This window comes from Metarhizium brunneum, chromosome 5 (genome assembly GCF_013426205.1).
Source record: "Metarhizium brunneum chromosome 5, complete sequence".
NCBI classification, from domain to species: Eukaryota; Fungi; Ascomycota; class Sordariomycetes; order Hypocreales; family Clavicipitaceae; genus Metarhizium; species Metarhizium brunneum.
Genome location: NC_089426.1, coordinates 1855601 through 1875377, shown reverse-complemented (window position 1 = coordinate 1875377; position 19777 = coordinate 1855601). Strand labels below are relative to the sequence as shown.

The 19777-nt window shown below is 52.0% G+C and overlaps 7 protein-coding genes across 7 annotated transcripts; 4 read left to right on the top strand and 3 right to left on the bottom strand.

The window, feature by feature from the left end:
* Nucleotides 1-38: 38 nt before the first annotated feature.
* Nucleotides 39-1885, top strand: atnC_5 (MFS efflux pump atnC; the record flags this gene model as incomplete). Its single annotated transcript, XM_066131291.1, has 4 exons — nt 39-387; nt 443-466; nt 540-777; nt 844-1885. The coding sequence occupies 4 exons, from the start codon at nt 39-41 to the stop codon at nt 1883-1885; spliced, it is 1653 nt and encodes a 550-aa protein (XP_065987370.1).
* Nucleotides 1886-2335: 450 nt separating this feature from the next.
* cwc15 (Pre-mRNA-splicing factor cwc15) lies at nt 2336-3246 on the top strand (the record flags this gene model as incomplete). Its single annotated transcript, XM_014686967.1, has 4 exons — nt 2336-2368; nt 2428-2874; nt 2961-3134; nt 3193-3246. 4 exons carry the CDS (start codon nt 2336-2338, stop codon nt 3244-3246), a joined length of 708 nt encoding a protein of 235 aa, XP_014542453.1.
* Nucleotides 3247-3280: 34 nt separating this feature from the next.
* On the bottom strand, nt 3281-5130 carry G6M90_00g086600 (uncharacterized protein; the record flags this gene model as incomplete). The annotated part of the gene is made up of 3 exons (XM_014686968.1): nt 3281-4492; nt 4553-4998; nt 5073-5130. The coding sequence occupies 3 exons, from the start codon at nt 5128-5130 to the stop codon at nt 3281-3283; spliced, it is 1716 nt and encodes a 571-aa protein (XP_014542454.1).
* A 617-nt stretch (nt 5131-5747) lies between these two features.
* MMT2 (Mitochondrial metal transporter 2) lies at nt 5748-7304 on the bottom strand (the record flags this gene model as incomplete). Its single annotated transcript, XM_014686969.2, has 2 exons — nt 5748-6364; nt 6425-7304. The coding sequence occupies 2 exons, from the start codon at nt 7302-7304 to the stop codon at nt 5748-5750; spliced, it is 1497 nt and encodes a 498-aa protein (XP_014542455.2).
* A 2081-nt stretch (nt 7305-9385) lies between these two features.
* Nucleotides 9386-10582, top strand: NPD (NAD-dependent protein deacylase; the record flags this gene model as incomplete). Its single annotated transcript, XM_014686970.1, has 1 exon — nt 9386-10582. The coding sequence occupies one exon, from the start codon at nt 9386-9388 to the stop codon at nt 10580-10582; it is 1197 nt and encodes a 398-aa protein (XP_014542456.1).
* A 46-nt stretch (nt 10583-10628) lies between these two features.
* G6M90_00g086570 (uncharacterized protein) lies at nt 10629-11314 on the bottom strand (the record flags this gene model as incomplete). Its single annotated transcript, XM_014686971.1, has 2 exons — nt 10629-10822; nt 10882-11314. 2 exons carry the CDS (start codon nt 11312-11314, stop codon nt 10629-10631), a joined length of 627 nt encoding a protein of 208 aa, XP_014542457.1.
* A 373-nt stretch (nt 11315-11687) lies between these two features.
* On the top strand, nt 11688-18066 carry bimB (Separin; the record flags this gene model as incomplete). Its single annotated transcript, XM_014686972.1, has 2 exons — nt 11688-14860; nt 14916-18066. 2 exons carry the CDS (start codon nt 11688-11690, stop codon nt 18064-18066), a joined length of 6324 nt encoding a protein of 2107 aa, XP_014542458.1.
* Nucleotides 18067-19777: the final 1711 nt, after the last annotated feature.

Below are 19777 nucleotides of genomic sequence, written 5' to 3'. Positions count from 1 at the left end.
TCTCTGCTGTTATTTTCTCTGCCGCCAGCAGACACAAAATGGAAGAGACCACACCCCTTTTACCCGGCGAAGACGGCGGTGACGGCGGCGGCGGCGGCTCCCAGCAGCGAGGACCTCGGTGTGCTTCATTCTTTCAGGCACGACGGCCGAGAACCATTTACTTTCTGTTGTCGTTGATGGTGTTTGGGTTGTCCTTCTCCGGGTCATTGGGCGACGTGCCCGTTACGAGATTGATCGAGGACAACCTCTGTCAGAGGTACTACGCGGCCCGGTTGGACGGGGCCACGCGCCATAACAAGATTGACGAGAGTCTGTGCAAGTCTGACGAGATTCAGTCGCAATTGGCCTACTTGAATGGATTGCTGCCCATGGTAGAGGCTGTCGTTGGTAAGTGTACATCGTAAAGGGGTACATGTGAGGGAGGGATGCCTGATTTTCCTAGGTCTTTTTGTGGCATTACCATATGGTGCGTACGCAGATAAGTAAGGGCCCCTTGGTCCGGGATCCCATCCCTACGTCTTGGCCAGACAGTTGTACAGGTCTCAAGTCAGGCATTAACGGCGTATTCAGAAAAGGTCGCAAGCCGGTCTTGTGGCTCTCCCTCACCGGCATCTTCGTGTCGGGCTTATGGATAGCCGTCGTCCTAGCCCTAGGTCAAAGAATTTCCATATACATCATTCTCATTTCACCCGTCTTTGCTGTCGTCGGCGGTGGAAGCACAGTTTTGGTCTCGGACATTTACTCTGTCGTGGCCGATGTTGTTTGCGAAGCAGACAGGTAAGACCAGCGCCATCCATAAACCCTTTTTTTTCTGACTCGACTCTTTTCTGATTCACGGACTAGAGTATCGGCCTTCTTGACCGTCTCGCTCGGGAGTCTCGTTGGCAATCTATTCGGTCCGCTAACCGCCTCATCCCTCATGAGGACCTCGTCTCCATGGACCCCCATTGCACTCAGTCTGCTCACCCTGCTTCTCGCTATGGGAGTCATTGGTTTCATTCCCGAGACATTACCCGCGCTGAAGCAGGAAGAAGAGTGGAGCGTATCACGGGATGATTCCTTGTACGGCACCGTCAAATCATACGTCTGGGAGTTCAAAGATCAAATCAAAGAGGCAATCGGCATGATTAGGCAGCCATCGCTAAGTCTCATCTTGTTCGCATTTCTGTGTCCCTCCCCAGTGGGAATCGCCACCAGCGCACTCTTTATCCAATACGTCAGTAAGCGGTTCGATTGGTCCATGGCAGCAGCAGGCTACCTGCTCTCTTTACGGAGCATGGTGAATGTATTTGTCGTTTTGCTCGTTATTCCTGGGCTCTCGAAGCTCCTCGTCTCCGGTGTGGTGGTGAAGGGTTTCTCAGCCGGTGAAAAGGACCGAATCCTAGCCCAAGCATCTGCGTTTTCTCTGGCAGCTGGGTTCTTGCTTCTTGCGGGAACAACCATGCCCATTGTTATAAGCGGGCTAATTGTCAAGACCCTCGGTGCAGGATTACCGTCACTGTGTCGATCTCTGGCCGCGTATCATACAAGTGCGGAAAACACGTCGAAGCTACAAACAGTGATTGGGATCACAGAAACCACGGGCCTACTTGTGGCAGCGCCGGGGCTAGCATGGATGTTTTCGATTGGCATGAAGCTTGGAGGAGTTTGGATGGGCTTGCCGTACGTGGTGACGAGTGGCTATTTGCTTGTGACAGCAATCGCATTGTTGTTTGTCAAGCTCCCAACCGACTCGTTTGTTTTGTTAGAGGAGACATATCATTTGCAAGACGTGGCGCCGCATACAGCCTCAGTTCGCAGTTTTTTGTCTCATGGAACGATGCCGTCGAGGGTGGCTATTGGCCATAAGCGGCCACGGAGTCAAGTTCGTGGATTGATGAGCTGATATGTCCCCGCGATGTGAGAGATGGTTATTGCCGACCTTTTCTCCGTCATGTGTATTCTGTAGTTGTACCTAATTTTAGACCAAATTTAACGTAGGACATGGCGATTCAAGATTGTTCCTTCATGATGTATGCGTACCAATACCTAGGTAGTCGACAACGCGCGCGCAGTATCATAGACCGCACCAAGTCGTTTTGAAAAGGAAAAAAAAACTCAATAAAAACAAAATGTATGAATATTCCTTGATCTTGGACAACAGCCCAAATGTGTAAGTGGCAGAATCGAGCATTGAAGCCATCCGTCCACCTCCCAGGTGGATACAAGTGCGTGGCCCAGTCAGGCAGTGATTGGCCCGCGCCATCGGCATCATCACTCCAAAATCAACCATCAAATCCAACATCGAAGCGCCAACTTTACTTCATCAAACCAATCTCCTTCTCCTGTCGCCGCCATGACTACCGCACACAGGCCAACATTCGACCCTGTAAGAACACACCCTCTAGTCCGAATACCAAACCATCAAACTAACCCGCATCCTCCCAGGCGCGCGGCAAAGAAGCCCTCCGCGGCCCAGCCTACCACCAGCGCCTCCAGCCCGCCCACACGCAACTCAAGTTCCGCCAAGCCGGCCAGGGAGGCGACGCCGACGACGAACCCTCGCGTGATCTCGCAGCCGAGCTGCTCGCCGCCGAAGCCGCCCACTTCTCCAAGAAGAAGGGCGCTCCTGTCCCCGGCGACGAAGACGACGACCAAGAAAATGTGTCTGTTGCCGCGGAAAAGAGACCACTGCCGCCGGCTGGCGACGGAGAAGAGGACTATGAGGCGAAGCGGCGGAGGATATTAGAAGAAACGAGAGATATAGACGCCGATGATAGCAGCGAGGAGGAGGACGAGGATAGCGATGACGAAAGTGAGGATGACGAAGATGCAGAGCTGCAGAGGGAGCTGGAGCGCGTAAGGAGAGAGAGGGAGGAGAAGAAGAAGCGAGAGGTGAGCGCGATATTTCAGCCTTGGCTGTTGTTGCGATTTTTATATATTTTTTGTTTGTCTGGGCAAGCTGCTAATTCGTGGAACAGGACGCAGAAAGAGCAAAAGAGGAAGAGGAAGCACGCGAGAGAAACATTGCACTGGGGAACCCGCTTCTCAATAAGCAAGACTACACGATGAAGAGGCGGTGGGACGACGATGTTGTGTTTAGGAACCAGGCGCGCGGGACGGAGGACAGGAACAAGAAGAAGGAATTCGTCAATGTGAGTGTCTCCTTCAAGTGATCCTATCGGCAATACCGGTAACTAATAGTCCGTGTAGGATATGCTGCGGTCTGATTTCCACAGGCGCTTCATGAGTAAATACGTCCGATAGACAGTGCGCTATAGATATCCCCCTTGCAACATGGTTACTTGCCCTGCTCCTCCGCGAGGAGCCTCTTCTCCATTTCCTCAAACGACCCCAGCACACTCCCGTACGTCTGATATGTGCCGTCTTTGAATCCTGCATCGACCTTTTCGACGGACCCCTCCTCCTTCCACCGCTTCCCGATGACTTGGTCGAATGTCTCGCCGGCCTTGCGCTCCATGGCCCAGAGTGCCTTGTATGCTCCCCCCAGCGCGCACGCACTGCCGCCCACGTCGAGCTTGTACACGCCGTCTGCGGCCCCGAGCACGTCGCCTATGACGCTGGCAATGGCCGGGTTGAGCGATCCCCCGCCAACCAGGTAGATCCGGCGCGGCTGGGCGGGGAGTCCGTCTCGCGGGCTGTGAACCAGCTTCTGGGATCGTAGCCGCATGGACAGAGCCTGTGATTCCACAATGACTCGGGCATCGACTTCTTTGGACCACTCCTCCCGGCTCTCTTGTAAATTCCCGCCGTCGGAATCACACGTAAATCGCCACGTCCCTGCGCGGATATTCGGCACCGTCTCTCGCAGATAAAAGTACAGCCCAAGTTTGGCTTGGCCTCCTCCTTCCTTGGTCATGGCCAGCGGCGGCATATCCATCACGGCCTTGTTGAAGGTCTCCCAGCCGGTCCCTCCGTCTGCGGGCTTGGGCAGTGCGTCGCGGACCTTTTCACGCGCCAGTCCACCGTTTTTATAGCACAGCATGAACATGTAGTGGCCCTTGGTGGTCGGGTGGTTGAAGAAGTGGTACGAGCCGTCGGGCTTGTACTTTGGCGTGTTCATCAGGAAAGTCGTTGAGGTTCCCAGCGAGACGATGGCGTCGAGAGGGCGCAGCGGCAGCGCCAATATGGTGGCGGGATTGTCGCCTGTGAAGGGCACGATCTGGCAGTCTGGGTGGAAAGCGTACTTTTCCGCAAAGTACCGCGAGATCTTGCCAAAGGGCTTTCCGCCGTCCACTTGCGGCTCGCCCAGCTTGTTGCGCAGGTCGTCGGCGCCGTCTTTGCCCGCCGAGAGGGCGAGCAGCTCCGGGATGTACTGCTGGTTGGGAATGTCCCATAGATTCATGCCGCACACGTCGCTGATATCGAGGGGCGCAACGGCCCCCAGGAGGATGGAGGCGAGCCACGATGACACGAGGGATATGCGTGAAGTCTGGGCGTAGACCTCGGGGCGCACGCGGCGCATCCTCATGATTTGGGTGCCTGTGAATCTCTAGATATCGTCAGACTAGGTTTTGGTTTGGGAACAGATGCCCAGGTCGGGCAAGCTTACATGATGGGCACCGCTGCCCGTAACCTCGGCCAGCTTCTCCCTGTCCCCCAGCTCGGCGTCAAAGGCATCACATTCGCTTTGCGTACTCTGATCCTGCCAATTCGGCGACCACTCATGGGCCAACGCCCCCGGGAGCTGGTCCACCAGCTGCTTGCTGGCGTCCAAACACCTCAAGACATCGTGAGCCTGGTGGTTCCAATACACACTGCCATGCTGTTGCCCCGAGCCGCTCACGCCTCGGATCCGCGACATGGGCACAGGCATCTCCTTTGATAGACGATGGAGCACGAGGTCTAGTGACTCCATCCACATGGCGACCGGAGCGTAGACTTCGCCCGTGGAGGGACGCACATGAACGCCCTTCTGGATGCCATATTTGGAAAAATCGGCGTCGAAATCGACCTTGGACTGGGCGATGGTTTTGAGATGCGAGTCTACGACGATTGCTGGTAGGATGAAGTTTAGTTGTACGACGATTTACATTTACTATGAGAGTGGCCCGAGGGTGACATCAGCTTACCCTTAAGTTGTTGGGTGGACAGGTCGAAGCCCAAATAGAGTGGCCCTTGGTCACTCATGATGCAATGGACCAGAGTAAGAAGAATAGGTGGTGTGAAAATAACAGCTATGTGAGACTGAGGTACAGGTGTATGAGAAGTTCGAAGCGTGCGTGTCTGGTGTTTGAGATGATTACATCACGGATCGACGCAAGACAGCTCTAATCCTGACGTCTAGAGATTTTGCGGGTCTATGACTTCAGCTAGAAGCCAGGTTTGGCCACGTCTTTGATGGAATACCGGGACCGGAAAGGAGGGAATCGAGGCCCGTTGTTTTTTAGTGTATGGTTATCGTGCTCCGGATTTCTGGGCATTTTCACCGTCCAACATATATCACTATATATATTTTCCGAGGTCTCGCCTTGCAGCAATCAATACAGCCGCCGGCAATTGAGTTCGGGTGTTTAGGCTAAATTGATCGGTATTGACGGGCCAGAGCCGACGGAGAAAAGGGTTGTGTGAGTGGGTAGCCAAGTATGACAGGTGACAGGAGAGCGGATGGGTATTGCATTCGACAGTCAGGATACATGTCCAACAATTAAAAGAAATCATATACATCGTGTTCATGTTATCTTCTACCAGCATCTCGCTCTCTGTACGGTATTTTTATCATCGAGTACATACATAGGTGGTATAGTCTAATGTCTATGCTTGCCATCTTTATCAACGACAACGCCATTCCCAGCCTCCTCTTCCTCCTGCAGCTCCGGCTTCTGCAATGCTTCTGGCCCTGAAATGAATTCATCAAACCTCTCGTTTACAGGCTTATCCCGGGAGACAAACCGCACACGAAGCCGCTTCACCCCACGCACTTTGCCGCCGACCTGCATGCGCACCGCATCCTCCAGGTCCTTGACATCGTCCACCGTCCATGCACCAGGCACGGCCAATTCCATGTCAACCAGATAATTCTGTCCCGATTTGGTGCCACTAATATCACGGAGCTCTGCTTCATGGCCCTCGCTCACGTTGGACAATGCTCGGTGTGCTTGTTTTCGGATAGAGTTCTTCACGTCGTCGTCGAGGCTGCGGTCTGCCAGCTCGTACAAGGCCTCCTTTGTGTTGTCGTATCCGGCCTTGACCACCATGATGGAAATGAGGAGACCGCCCACCGGATCCAGCCAGGCGGCATTCTCAACAATATTGGCACCAAGGATGGCGGCAAGAGTGACAATGCCAGTCAGGCTGTCGACACGGTGGTGGATGGCGTTGGAGGCAAGGACGGACGACTTGCGTTCCCGCGCAACCTTCATTGCTGCACGTTACGTTAGCTGCCTGCACATTCAATGCCGCACGCAAAAGGAAGGTGACATACTCGCTTGATAGAGCCATTCTTTGATCAGGATGGTGCCCGCAGCCAGCCAAACAGCATGAATGTTTGGGATTCCCAGATCGGCAGGGTTGTGTGAGTGGCCGTGGCCGTGGCCAACGTGCTCAAAAAGGTTGTGCGCGCCCTCAGGGTTGAAATGGCCGTACAGGCTGATTGCGCTCTCCCACCCCATGTAGAAACCGCCCACCAGCAGCATGCCCGACACGCCAAGAGAACCGAGGCTTTCCACCTTGCCGAATCCCATGGGGAATCGATCCGTCGGCGGTTTTAAGCTCCAAGAAACCGTGGCCAAGGTGAGAATATCGGAGGCGAGGTCAGCAATGCTGTGCCAGGCATCTGCCGTCATTGACTTGGAATTGAACGCCCATCCACCTATGAACTTGGCAATTGCCATGCCCAAGTTGGACAGTAGACCTATTCGCGTGATTCTTACACCGGGGTCGTTTTTATTGGCGGATGTCAGGTATGTGCTGTCGTGGTGGTGATGATGTCCATGAGCGCCAGGACCATGACCGTGACCATGGTCGCCATGGTCGCGAGTCTGCTTCAATGCTGGACCCATGACTGAGGGCAGCGTGCGGATGTGTCCGCGGATAGGCGAGAGGTGAAGGAGTACGCAACGGGCGCTTGCAATGGCAGATGTTGGATCGACCGTCGAAGACGAGCACGCAAGGCGGCGGAGAGAGTTTGAGGTGGTGTAAACGGCCGCGGTGGACAGGCCGGAAGATGTAGAAAAGTGCGACGCCAACGTAGGGATCGAGGTAGCAGCAGCCGAGGCCAGAGGTGATAGATTTTGAATGATGCAGCGAGCCTGTGCCCGCAACGACGTACGTGAGTGCAACAATCGTGTGTGAGGCTGCGTCATCTGCGAATGGGCCGGTTGTCGAAGTGTCCTTTGTAATCTCAGGAGGCTGTCGCCCTGGCTGTGGGCTGCTGCATAACCGCAACTAGGAAAGCGACGACGGAGAGGGCCGTGATTGGCATTGGGATGGGAGTTTCTTTTGCGGGTGCCAGTGCTAGTACTAATGCCGGTGATCTTAGTGGCTACACCCGTTGGCGTCACTTTGGACACGGGCGGAGTCGCGGACGCGGGCGCTCCAGTATTATTATTATGCACATACCGCGGTGACCTCGCTGGCTTCGATGACCACTTTGAGCGTACTTGTGCTTGTGCTTGTGCTCGTGCTCGTGCTTGTGCATGCGTGCACACGGCCAGGCCGGTGGAGCGCCCGGCCTGGGGAGACATGGACCGGTCGACAACTCGGTGCAACAGTGACCTTCGGTCGTCGTAGGCCCTCGTTTCGCGCGCGTCGACCTCTGGCTGCAGGTGAGCAAATGAGTTGGAGCTCGAGCCGTCGAGTGTCTGTCGCGACTGTTCCTAGGGCATCGAAACGTCGATTGGCATGGGAAGGGAAACGTAGCATGCTTTTGTTACAAAGGGAAGAAAAGTTGGTTGCAGTGAGGTGGTGACGAGCGAGAACGGCGGCGGATCGGGTCGGGAATAGACGAATTCGATGGGGCCATCCGTTCAAGTGATGCCTAGTGAAACTACAAAGTACTCCGTACCTGGCACTTGAGAGGAGCTCCGAGTCGGTCATTTGGAGCGAGCGCCTTGGGACTCGGGCTTTTGTTTTCTGATTGATTTTCTCTCTTTGTACCTCCCACGGAGTGCCGAAATATACTAGTTGCAAGTACCAAGGCCTCAGCCGAGCTGCACATGTGCACTGATTCAGATCGCTGTTCCTGCCCTCACAGTGGCCAGCTGGCTCATAGTACAGTGGGGTGCTGGGGAGTAGTGCCCCTTTTTGCGGGGACCGTTCAGCAATCCGGGCCATGTTTAGCGGGCATCGGGACCAGTCTCGGTCTCCGCCAGGCGGTTGACGCTCCAGTTCGGGCGTTCCTTTCCATGTTGACTGAGCATTGAACGCGGCCTTGGAAAGCTTGCGTCAAGAATTTAATGATGCTTCTCATACAAGTCATCGTTCATAAGCGATATAAATACATATGTATGTAATGGTTCAGGTTAGGTCAATGCAGTCCGTGCCCCATGTTGCAATCCATGTTGACGTAATGTTCCTGGCCGGCAATCCGTGGCGGACACGCGGGGGTGCCAACCTCACCAAGAATTACATCCCATTGAGTGTGCGAAGGTGCAGCTTTTGTAGCGGACCGGGATGTGGGCCAATAAGAAGCTAATTATTAAAAGTACTTATTTTTCTAAGTAAATAATACAAGAATATAAGTATTAGTTATCTTTAAATATATATAAATATATTACTATACCGTGATTAAATCTAGCAATAAAAGTAGGTATCTACGGAGTAATATATCAATTGATACCAGAAAAGAGTGGGTCCGCTACATAACCTGCACCTTCGCACACTCAATAGGATAAGCACCGTCCGAGCTCCGAGCTACAGAAACCTGTGAACTTTCAGCCTGAACGTACCAGGCACAAGCCAGTCAATTGATTTCGAGCTCGAGTGCCCCCAGAACCCAGCCGCTGAACACTGGCCTAAAGCACTCGTTTTCAGTGCTCCTTCCCGTCTTTCAACTCACCAGACAACCCCGACTTCTGTGGGGGCGCTCCATCTCTGTCTGCCAACCACGCTGAAGCAGTTGTCTGAAATACTCCCAAGGCCCAACACTCGTCAGGGCTCCATCTGGTGGCCTGATCTCACCATCTCACCAGACGCCCCGACATCTCGGCGCTGCCCTATTCCGAGCAGCGTCTGCACTGTACTTACTAATATTCAGCCTTGGGGCCAAGGGTCAATTCCGCTTTCCGGTCGTCTTCGGCGGAACCAATTGATGCCGCAAATAGTTGACGGCACTCCGTACCTGCAGCGTTAAACCACCTTGATACAGGCCACCACGTCAGGACGGGGATATTCATCACATCACATGCCGTGGCCGTAGCAGCCACTGGCATCCCAGACATTTCTAATGCCGAAACCTCGTATGCGTATTCCCTACACGGACATTCTAGCATCGCCTACCATCCTGCCGGCCTCTGCTACAACCATCCAAGGTGGTCTTGCTGCCCTGGCCAACTTCTTCCAGGCGCCGCCTCCCAACAGCCTCCCAGACTCTACCGTTGTCCTCACGGGAGCTGGCCTATCGGTTGCTTCTGGTCTTGCAGACTACCGTGGTGTCAAAGGCACCTACAGAGTGAACAAGACCTATCGTCCCATTTATTATTACGAATTTGTTGGCAGTCACGAGGCACGCAAGCGATACTGGGCACGCAGCTTTCTTGGCTGGTCAACGCTGCACAAGGCGACGCCAAACGCGGGTCATTATGCCATCAGAGATCTGGGAAACTTGGGGTTGATTCGGAGTGTTATTACACAGAATGTTGATTCATTCCATCCTAAAGCCCATCCGCAAATACCTTCCCTCGAGCTACATGGCTACCTGAGATCTACTGTCTGCACGAGCTGCAAGACTGAGTTTTCTCGAGATGAGCTCCAGGGGCAGCTGGCTCGTCTGAATCCAAAATGGGCGGCTCTTCTAGAAGAGGCTATTGCCTCTGGTGCTTTGGATACAGAAAGTACAGAGGAGCGGAAATTCAAGGGCTTGAAGGCTAACCCCGACGGCGATGTCGACCTCCCAGAAGCACCATATACAACCTTTAGATATCCACCTTGTCCAAAATGTTTGGCCGATCCGCCAGAAGATGCTAACGGCCAAAAACAACTTGTCCGGGTCGATTCGGATGGCGCTTGGGTGGCACCAAGTACTGCTGGTATTCTCAAGCCAGCAGTTGTCATGTTTGGAGAAAGTATTGCCCGTCACGTTAAAGCTGCTTCTGAGGATGCCATCGATGGCGCTGGCAGACTACTAGTTCTAGGGACGTCTCTCGCAACGTATTCGGCATGGCGGCTGGCCAAACGAGCCAAAGATCGAGGAATGCCCATTGCCATTGTAAACATGGGCGGCGTAAGAGGAGAGGACCGCTTCTTCACGGATCTAGATCCACGACAAGGGGGTGAACAGGGAGTGAGAGTTGAGTTGTTAACGGACCAACTCCTTCCTGGCCTGGTTTCTCGATTACGACAAACTGGAGCGGGATCCCATCACCACCCAGCCACGGAAATACGCCTGGAGAATTCGACCGTCTTCAAGGATATGCTGTCTTGATAGTGTTACATTATTTGTGTTATACATTTTCCGGGAATATAGACTGTTAGAAGAAATTGCCGAGATTCGCAGATTTTGGCTTCGAAGGTTGCATATCGGCATTTCCCTGTTCGTCGTCTGCCTCGGTATCTGACATGGGCGCCGCCGACATGATAGTCTTTGCAGGAAATTCCGGCTGCTTCACATTTTCTGATACTAGAGCTTTCTGTGACGCCTCGTCTCGCTCAATGGTTTTCAGCACTGGTCACAAAGTTAGCATCCAGCGTCCTAGAGCTGTTGGCGAAGCAGCAGACACCCACTCTCTTCCCAGTCAGCGTCTTTTTGTGATTCATCCGCGCTGCCCAAAAGTTTGTCCACATCGACCTCTTCACCATTCTGGAGTTTTCTCAAGGCCTCCCTCAGCTGCCCTATTCTAACGGTTGATTGCCGATTGTATCGTTCACACTGGTTGCGGAGCGCTATCATCTGAATCGACATGGAGCCAATGAAGAGGAACATGACGATAAAGAAAGTTGCCGGGTTCCATTCTTTCGACTTTCTCCCTTTGATTCCCTTGCGATTTTCTCTTCGCAGAGGTTTGGGTATCAAAGAAGTCCAGAATCCAGTGTCGACAATGGTCGCAGGACTTGTGCTGGACCACCGAATGGCAAGGTTTCTCTGTGCTGGTGTCCTGGATGCTAGTTCTAACCGGCTCAGGCCGATTAATCGCAGTGGTACTCGCTGGATCGACATTTCGTCAGGCTCCTTGCCCAGGCGGCGAGCGTTGTGAAAGAAGTTTCCTGCTAATCAAAGTCTGGGGTCTCACATGTGGACTTTCCAGGTTGGTTCGTGTTGGCTGACTGTGGGCCAAGTGCGCCGCCAGTGAATCTCTTGGAGCGTTGCCCCAGACAACTCCCGACGTTTAGCCCCACCCACACTAACCATGGTTTGGCTGCACCGACACTAGATCATAAACCGTCGATACAATCAGATTTCGACATTATACTCGGCATTGCATCTCGTCATTTTTGGTTTTTGGGCGATATTTGCATTTGTTTTGTCCTTTTAACCCTGTGGTGTTTTATTGCGACGATATGATTAGAAGGCCACGCACATAATAACCTACATGGCTTCATTACAAGCATCGGCCGACGCCGTGAAGGCAGCAGTATCATCGACCACGGCGTGCACACCAGCGACTGTTGTAACACTCAAAGAATTGCTCCTGCTCGAAACGGAACCATCTGCGCAGGTAACAAAATCGGCATCCAGAACGGCTAAATCAACTACAACGGCGAAATCGTCAAAAGCCAGCACCGCGTCGAGGAAACCTTCAGCTGCGCATTCACGTAGTGAACAATTGAACTCGAGAGACCGGACCATCCTAGCAACACACATCATCAATGCAACGTTAAAGACACTCACGGAAGCTTCGAGACCTGCGCCTCCATCAACGCCTTGCAAACAGGTTGAGAATGTTCCTCAGTTAGCTTCGAGACGAACCCTACGGCGCTCACTATCGGCACCATTGTCGCCAATGCAGCCGAGAACCTTGAATCGTGTGGCAACCTCACCAAATGTCTCTATCACCAAGGCCAGGGTTGGTTTGTCTGCTCACTCTACAGGATGTTTGGCGGTTGTCGAGTGCGCACGAGTAGCCTTTGCTTCCCTTCGATCACTAAAACCTTCAACACAAGAGGCTCAATACGACTTCCAGGTGGAAAATGGCATGTCTGCGTTTATAGGCAAACTCCTAGCTTTGAATATGCATGACCAGGCGTTGAAGGAATTGAAAATATTAAAATCTCGATTGGATCCTGCTACCGGTACTGAAAGCTCGAAAGTCGCTACATCAACGTCTGCCGAGATCAAGTTGGGTGCTACGGGGATCGCCGAGCTACTCGAATTTCGGACAAAAATCTCACTCCAAACGCTTCCAATCATCACTTCTTTCCAAATCCAGCTTGTCAAACTTATTGGTGCTACGAAAAAACCTGCTCATATCGAGGCACTACTACCTATGCTGCTGGAAAAGCATGCATCGTCCCCTGTCAATCTGCTCTTAAAGCACGCGGATTCCGGAGACAAGCAAACTCAGAAAGCTGCTCGTCAAATGGCTTCATTTTCACAAGCCCTACTCTCAATGCTACCAAGCGTGTCTAGTCAGGAGGATGAGGTGGCAGTTGAGCCCCGGTTAAGTCCCAGCCCACAGAGCACCTTTGAGCTTCAAGCTTTGGCATTTAGAACACAATTGAGGTGGTGGAAGTTGGCTGGACATCAAGGCAGCATTGACGATGAAGTTTTAGCCCCGTTTAGCCGCTGTATGCGAGCTTTCGCGAGACGCCATGTATCCGACGACAAACTTCTGTATCGGTCCCTACTAGCAGCCTATGAAGAACTGATGCAGCTCATTCGCTCACACAAGCCGGATCCTTCAATATCCTCTAGGTCACCATTATCATCTATCTATCAAGTTTTGGGATCTGCAGCTCATGCAGCGCGACAATACGATGGTGCGTGCAGTTGGTTTGAAAGCCTCAAGGCCACCTTAAGACCGGAGTCGGACTCTGCTGTGGTATTGTGCTCTGTGTCCGCACGCATTCTTGCTACTGCTCTGAAAAAGCCAAAGTTGGATGATGGCATTGAAAAGGCTATTCAAGAAGTTATCGACAGTCTGGAGGGTAGTCTTAGTGGCACTCTCACAGAGCTCAATGAACTGCTAGAAAGCCTCTCAGCTACGAGGCGATCCGTCGTGGGGCTGTTGATGAAAGAGTTGGATCCTAAGGCAGTCTCTGATCCGATACCTCAGACAACAAGCACCCTATTGAACAACTTTGTTCTTCGATACCCACGATTCTTGAGACGATGGATAGGTACTGCCCCTGGAAAAGATGCTCCTGCGAAGCAAACCTTGCAGTTTGACCAGCGAAAACAAGCCGTCATGCAATCAATAAACCAGACACTAGACGCAACCTTGATGGTAGTCAAGTGTGGGATTCAATCTGGTGCTCTCGAATGGCATCAAATTGACGATGTCCTTCAGCATTGCTCGGGACTGCTCGACTCCATTTGCGATCCACTGCTCTCCCCTGCGAGAATTGAGCAACTTGGGGGCTACCATGTTAAGATTTCCACTCTCTATTTTTCCAAGTTCATGGAGCTGCGAAAGATGAAGCACCGAACCAAGGACCTCAATAAACAGCTGTTACAGTCTCTAAGCAGATCCATCGACGCTGTCAAAGAGCGATCTTCCTCCCTAAAAGATAAGGCGCAGTTGTCAATGAAGCTGGAGCTGTTTGCCGACCTATGCAAGGGGTCTGGCCGAAGTGAGGATGCCGTTGGAACTCTGAGATCCATCTGCACTAACATGGCCGAAGATGGCGTTCTCTCTGATGTTGCTGCTGCTCTAGCATCGTTACCACCTACTCTTGCCTGGGCCACCACGGATAAAGCCTCTTCCCTATCGCGTACTCTGCGCTCAATAGCTAAGCTGGATAAATCTTGGAACGACTGGACTTTCTTTCTTCCCGAGGCTGAACGAGCGGCTGTACTTGAGCATCTTATGCATTTAAGCACTGAATCAGCAGGTCAGCGGCAACCCCTCCGCCTTCATGATCCTAGCCCGGCAGCGCTACTTCGAATCTATTCTTTGGATAAATATCCCATCCGGCGATTCCGAGTGTTACTTCACTTGCTGTATCAGAATATTGGAGAAGATGAGGAGTTGGCAGAAATTACATCAAACCTTGGTCAAGTTTCTCAACAGCTCCAGAAGAGAGACAAAGGAGAAGATGGGTCTCTCACACAATTTATTCCTCACCTCCAAGCATATCATTCTTCCTTGGCCGCCCTAGCCGATAGTGATAATGAGTTCCCTACATCAGTCGTCAAGGGTAACATCACTTGCTGGAAGGCGATTCTTGAGTCATATCAATCCAAGGATGATTTATACACCAAGATCGACAACCCACAGACATTGATTGACTTTTTGCAGACGCTCAACCATTTGGCTGATCTACGGGGAGAAACAGAGCTTCAAATTTCTATTTCGGAACTTTCCATTGCAATGGCCAAAGCTGTAGCTGAATACTCTGGATCATTCGATGATGGTTTGATTCTCCACAGCAGCCATCTTGCTATCCAATATATCGGCATTGGCAAGTTTTCTCAGGCGTCCGGTGCACTCGAAGTCTCCAAAGAGCTCCTTGAACACAATGAAGGGGTATCGCAACGGGTTGTCGCCGACTTTTACTTATCACAAGCTGAGTACTACGCTGGTGTTGGAAGTCTGGATGAAGCGTGAGTAAAGCATCCTCCTCATTTCTTGCAGTATCACCGCTAAAGAAGAGTGTAGATTGATTTATGTCAATAAAGCAAACGACATTTGTTACCAATCGTGCTCATCATGGGCACAGTCCAAGTACCAAGCCAATTTGATGATTTCTTTGTCAGCCCTTATTCAGTCCACAGTCTCAATACAAACCGGCAATATCGAAGACGCTCTATCGTCGATCCGAACTGGTGTTCGTACGTTGTCTCACGATTGGGCTAAGCTCGAAGCAGCATCGTCAGAACCCGACTCAAATATGTCCGGAAACCGCTTGATTGGTCTTGACCTAAAAACATCTCAGGTCAAAAGGACTGGCCCTCGGTTTTGGGGGCTCGCAGTACCATTGCTCCGCTGCCTCCTACATATATCATCTGTGTATGCGCATATTGGAATGTTTCAGGAGACCATTTACTATGCCGAATCTGCATGGAAAATAGCGCAGAGCACACAATCCTCTCTCTACTGTGCGCAAGTCACCGCGTGGACCGGGTCTATATATCTTAAGGCAGGAAACATAACAAAGGCTATTGAAACTTTGGCGGATGCACAGCGTCACATTCCCAGCAATATTTGCTCCTCGCGTGTGCACTTTGCTCGAAAGCTTGGCGAGCTATATTCCGAAATAGGGGACGAAGACAAAGCTAACGAATATCTAACAATGGCGGAAGAGACTCTGCGATTGATGGACAGTAATCCCGGTAATTCTGTTTGTATTGAAAAGTCGACTGCGCCTATGGAAAAGGCAAAGACAACCACCGCGAAAACCTCACGGACTGCACGAACCGCCAAAGCCAAGCCCGCATCTGTTACGCGACCTACCAGGCGACCTGCAACAACAAAGGCCCAGGCAATCACAGCCGAGGAGGTAGCTCAACTCCCCAAAGATATTTACCAGTCATCATTACTTGCCGCAGTTCTTCTTTCCAGGGCAATTGGATACATACAAAAGAAGGATTGGTCTTCCGCCTTGTCAACTTTGGACCAGGCAAAGGAATTGCCGAAGCTATTTGGAACTCTGTCCTTGGAGCAGATTGTCACCGCAACGTCCCTCATCGGCCATAGCATGGAACAGATGATTTCAGACCCGGTCTTTTCTGTAATGCAAGACTCTACAATTTCGTTTCCTGCCGTAGCTAGCAGCGCAGGGAGGGCCTCCATGGACAAGAACAACCTTGTTGCGTCGCCCCCCCGCCGTGGACGCGCTGCAGCCGGTGACAGGAAGACAGCCAAAGACAAATCTGGACCGGCGTTTGCAGACGCCCTCCGACGGGCTCAAGATATATTGATTGAAGCACATGCGTCTACCTTGTCGACATCTGATAGTGGTATGGTGCACCGACTTTCAACATTGTTACAAAGCACCATTATCCTACTGTCTGCTACATCTGCTTCCAAGACGAAGCCCGTCCTTTCATCTGGCCTCGCCACAGTAGCAGTGGACTTGGGCCGCAACATTACGTGGACACGAGAGCAAATTACCCTTTCGAATACGTTACGACCCCTGGGGGCCAGTCTGCCTTCTGTTCCCGACGACCCGCCAACCTCGCTTCGCAAAACTATTATGAGTCTCACTCCGGATATGGCTGCGTTCCAAAAGAATTATGTAGACTTGTTGCCCAACAACTGGAACGTCATTTCTCTCTCATTGAGTGACAGTTGCCGTGATCTTTCTATTACCAAGTTACAGGCTGGACACAGTCCGTTCATTTTACGCTTACCGCTGGAGAGAGCCAACTCTCGCGATGCTGACGCTGAGGTGTTTAATTTTGAACATGGACGTGAGGAACTTCTCGATATCGTTAAACTTGCCAACGAGACCAGTCATTCTGCGCGTGACTTTTCAGCAAAGGGCGAGCGAAGTGCTTGGTGGGCTGAACGCGAAGCATTGGATACCAGACTGAAGGACCTCTTGTCGACGGTTGAATCGACCTGGTTGGGAGGATTCAAAGGTATCTTCTCTCAGCACCAAAGAAGAACAGATTTATTGGCGCGCTTCCAGAAAAGTTTCCAGCAAATCCTTGATGGAAGCCTTCCATCTCGAAACCGAATACGTGGCAAGAAGACGACTAAAGCATCGTCTGTTAATCTTGATCCTAGAATTCTCGACCTTTTCATCGGCCTTGGCGACCCAACTCGTCCGGATTGCGACTTTGATGAGGCTCTGAACGACTTGCTTTACTTTGTGGTAGATATTTTACAGTTTCACGGGGAGAGGAACGCATACGACGAGATTGATTTCGATGCCATGGTTGTCGAAACATACGATGCCCTTCGAGGATATTACTCGGCCTTGAACGCGGGCTCAGAACGACAGGAAGGCTCTCACACTATCCTCATCTTAGATAAGGCCCTGCATGCCTTCCCGTGGGAATCGCTGCCTTGCATGGAAGGGCTGGCGCTATCCCGAGTTCCGTCACTTGCCTGTCTACGACAACTCATTACAGAATCCAACACGCAGGGGGCCGAGCCCGAACTCCAAGAGGGGCATTGTGTTTCTCCCAAAGCTGGAACCTATATCCTCAATCCATCCTCTGATCTGAAGAACACACAGGCTTTCTTTCAGTCTACATTCGAGACTCTCAAGAGCTGGGACGGGATTGTCAACAAAACCCCACAAGAATCCGAATTCGAAGACGCTCTGTCAAAATCAGAGATTTTGCTCTACTTTGGACATGGCAGTGGTGCGCAATACATCCGCGGCAAGACAGTTCGACGGCTGGAGAAATGCCGGGCAACTACGTTTCTCATGGGCTGCAGCTCAGCGGCACTTACAGAAGCCGGGGAGTTTGAGTGTTATGGCCCTGTATGGAACTACATGATGGCAGGTTGTCCTGCGGTGGTGGGCACGCTTTGGGATGTGACAGATCGTGACATTGACCGTTTCGCGGGCCGGACTTTTGAAGAATGGGGACTGTTTGCTCATGGCACATTCGAAAAGGGCGATAGGAAGAAAGGCAGAGGCAAGAAAGGCGGTGTCAACGACGTAGACACGGACAGCGGTGATGATAATATCGACTCGGAAGCACCGTCACGTCCAACGTCGCCGCGACTGGCAAGGGGTTCTTCGCTTCCCGAAGCCGTGGCTAAAGCTCGAGACGCTTGCAAATTCAAATACCTGAACGCAGCTGCGGTTGTCGTTTACGGTATCCCTGTATACATCAATCGTGAAGGCTGAAATGGTGGTTCATGTTTTTTTCTGTTTGTTTTCTCTCTCTACATGAGACATGTATACCCTATTTTGGAGTTTGATGGGTGCTTTGGGAAGAATGTACAGGGCTGAGCAGCCATGGATTATAGGTCAACGGGCGGTGCTGCATAGCCATGGTGTTGAAGGATGCATACAATATTAGATCCAATCACAATTCGTCATGCTCTTGTGTTTGCCAAGAATATGCCCTTGTCCCGTCAGGGTTTCATGTGGATATCTTTTCCAGGGTAGAGTTCGTACCTGGGCTGTTGTTGGTCATTTAATGCCAATATGCTGGGGAGGTTTTGTCGCTAGAAGTATAGTAGTAGTACCTTACAATCGACAGTTGCACTGCAAGGATTCCGGAAATTTAAGACCAGTTCCGAGGCTTTGGGCAGAAGACGAGGTTGGTGACAGTCGAGATGGCCCACGGGGATTTCATCCGTTGTGAAGGCATGAATGGACTGTATGCGGGTTTATGATGTACGTATGTATGTATCAGACATGTAAAAGGCCACCAGTGCGCCTCGACGACATGCAGGGAATCGATCGCCTTTGTTGCCATGATGATGATGATGACTACAGCATGCACACGAGTTGCGGCAAAATGTGGGATGATCAGCAAGTAACATAGGTAGGTAGTCTTGTAGGCTCGGGATGACCGTAATGAAAGTGCCTTGATGGCCAGTACCGCTGAGTCAAACGCACCATGTCAAGGTTTTAGATTGTGTCGCGCTTCGTGCCGTCCAAGGGCTTCCGCGGAGGTGGGCTGTGTGAAATTTCAATGTCCCTTGACATGTGCCACCCGCGCCCACCACCAGCCAACTCGCGATACTTGGCAATAGACGCCGTGGCGGATCCCATTCTTTGGCGACGGGGCCTCTTTGCTGGGCCGTTGGAAACTTGTGATAGTACCTAGAGTATGTACAAAGGCTATGGAGTGCACAACTACAAGAAATGCATTGGCGGCCCTGTTGTGAAACGCGCCAATTGCCTTGAAAGAGCTGGCGACTGGTGTTGTGTGCTGCGTGTATAATGCGTGCCCGTTTGGATAACATGACGCATCGACAGCAACGGGGGGCCCGAGTTTGGGGAAATGCATTGATGGCGAAGTTACATGTGCACGTACAATGGCCCATGGTGGTTGCTGCCCTGTCTTGCGATGAGGAGCGGAGGGCACGGAGAAGGATGGACAACAACATGGCATGAAGCACACGGGCGAGCAAAGATGAGCCCGGAGTCCGGAGCGCAGCATGTTTGAAGTTTAAATGGCGTCACTTCTGGGGGGGCCCTGGATCAGAATGCTTCCCCGGCAATAGGGCCATGACATGGCCTCTGGGGTTTGCTCTTTATTTTTATAAACCCGAATAGCAGCAACTACTAGTTAGTACTCCGTAGTACAACTCGTCATCTCGTACGTGGAGTTGGGGATTGGAGAGGGTATCAAGGACTTGGCTCCCCTTGCTTCCCCCTCCAGAGGCAGGCCCAGGGAACTCTGCTGTCCACGCTGGAATTAGTTTCCCGTGCAGCTTTAAATGTCGGCGGATGGCCTAGTCCTATGGCGCACCATGATGGTGTGACGACAATGTGGAAATGTCTTAGTTCGGCCAACTCCCTGCTGGGCAGCTTGACGAAGCGGCGGGTCCCATCAATGCCGGACGGGCAAGAAAAAAAAGGAGGGTTGTATAGCGAGTGGGCG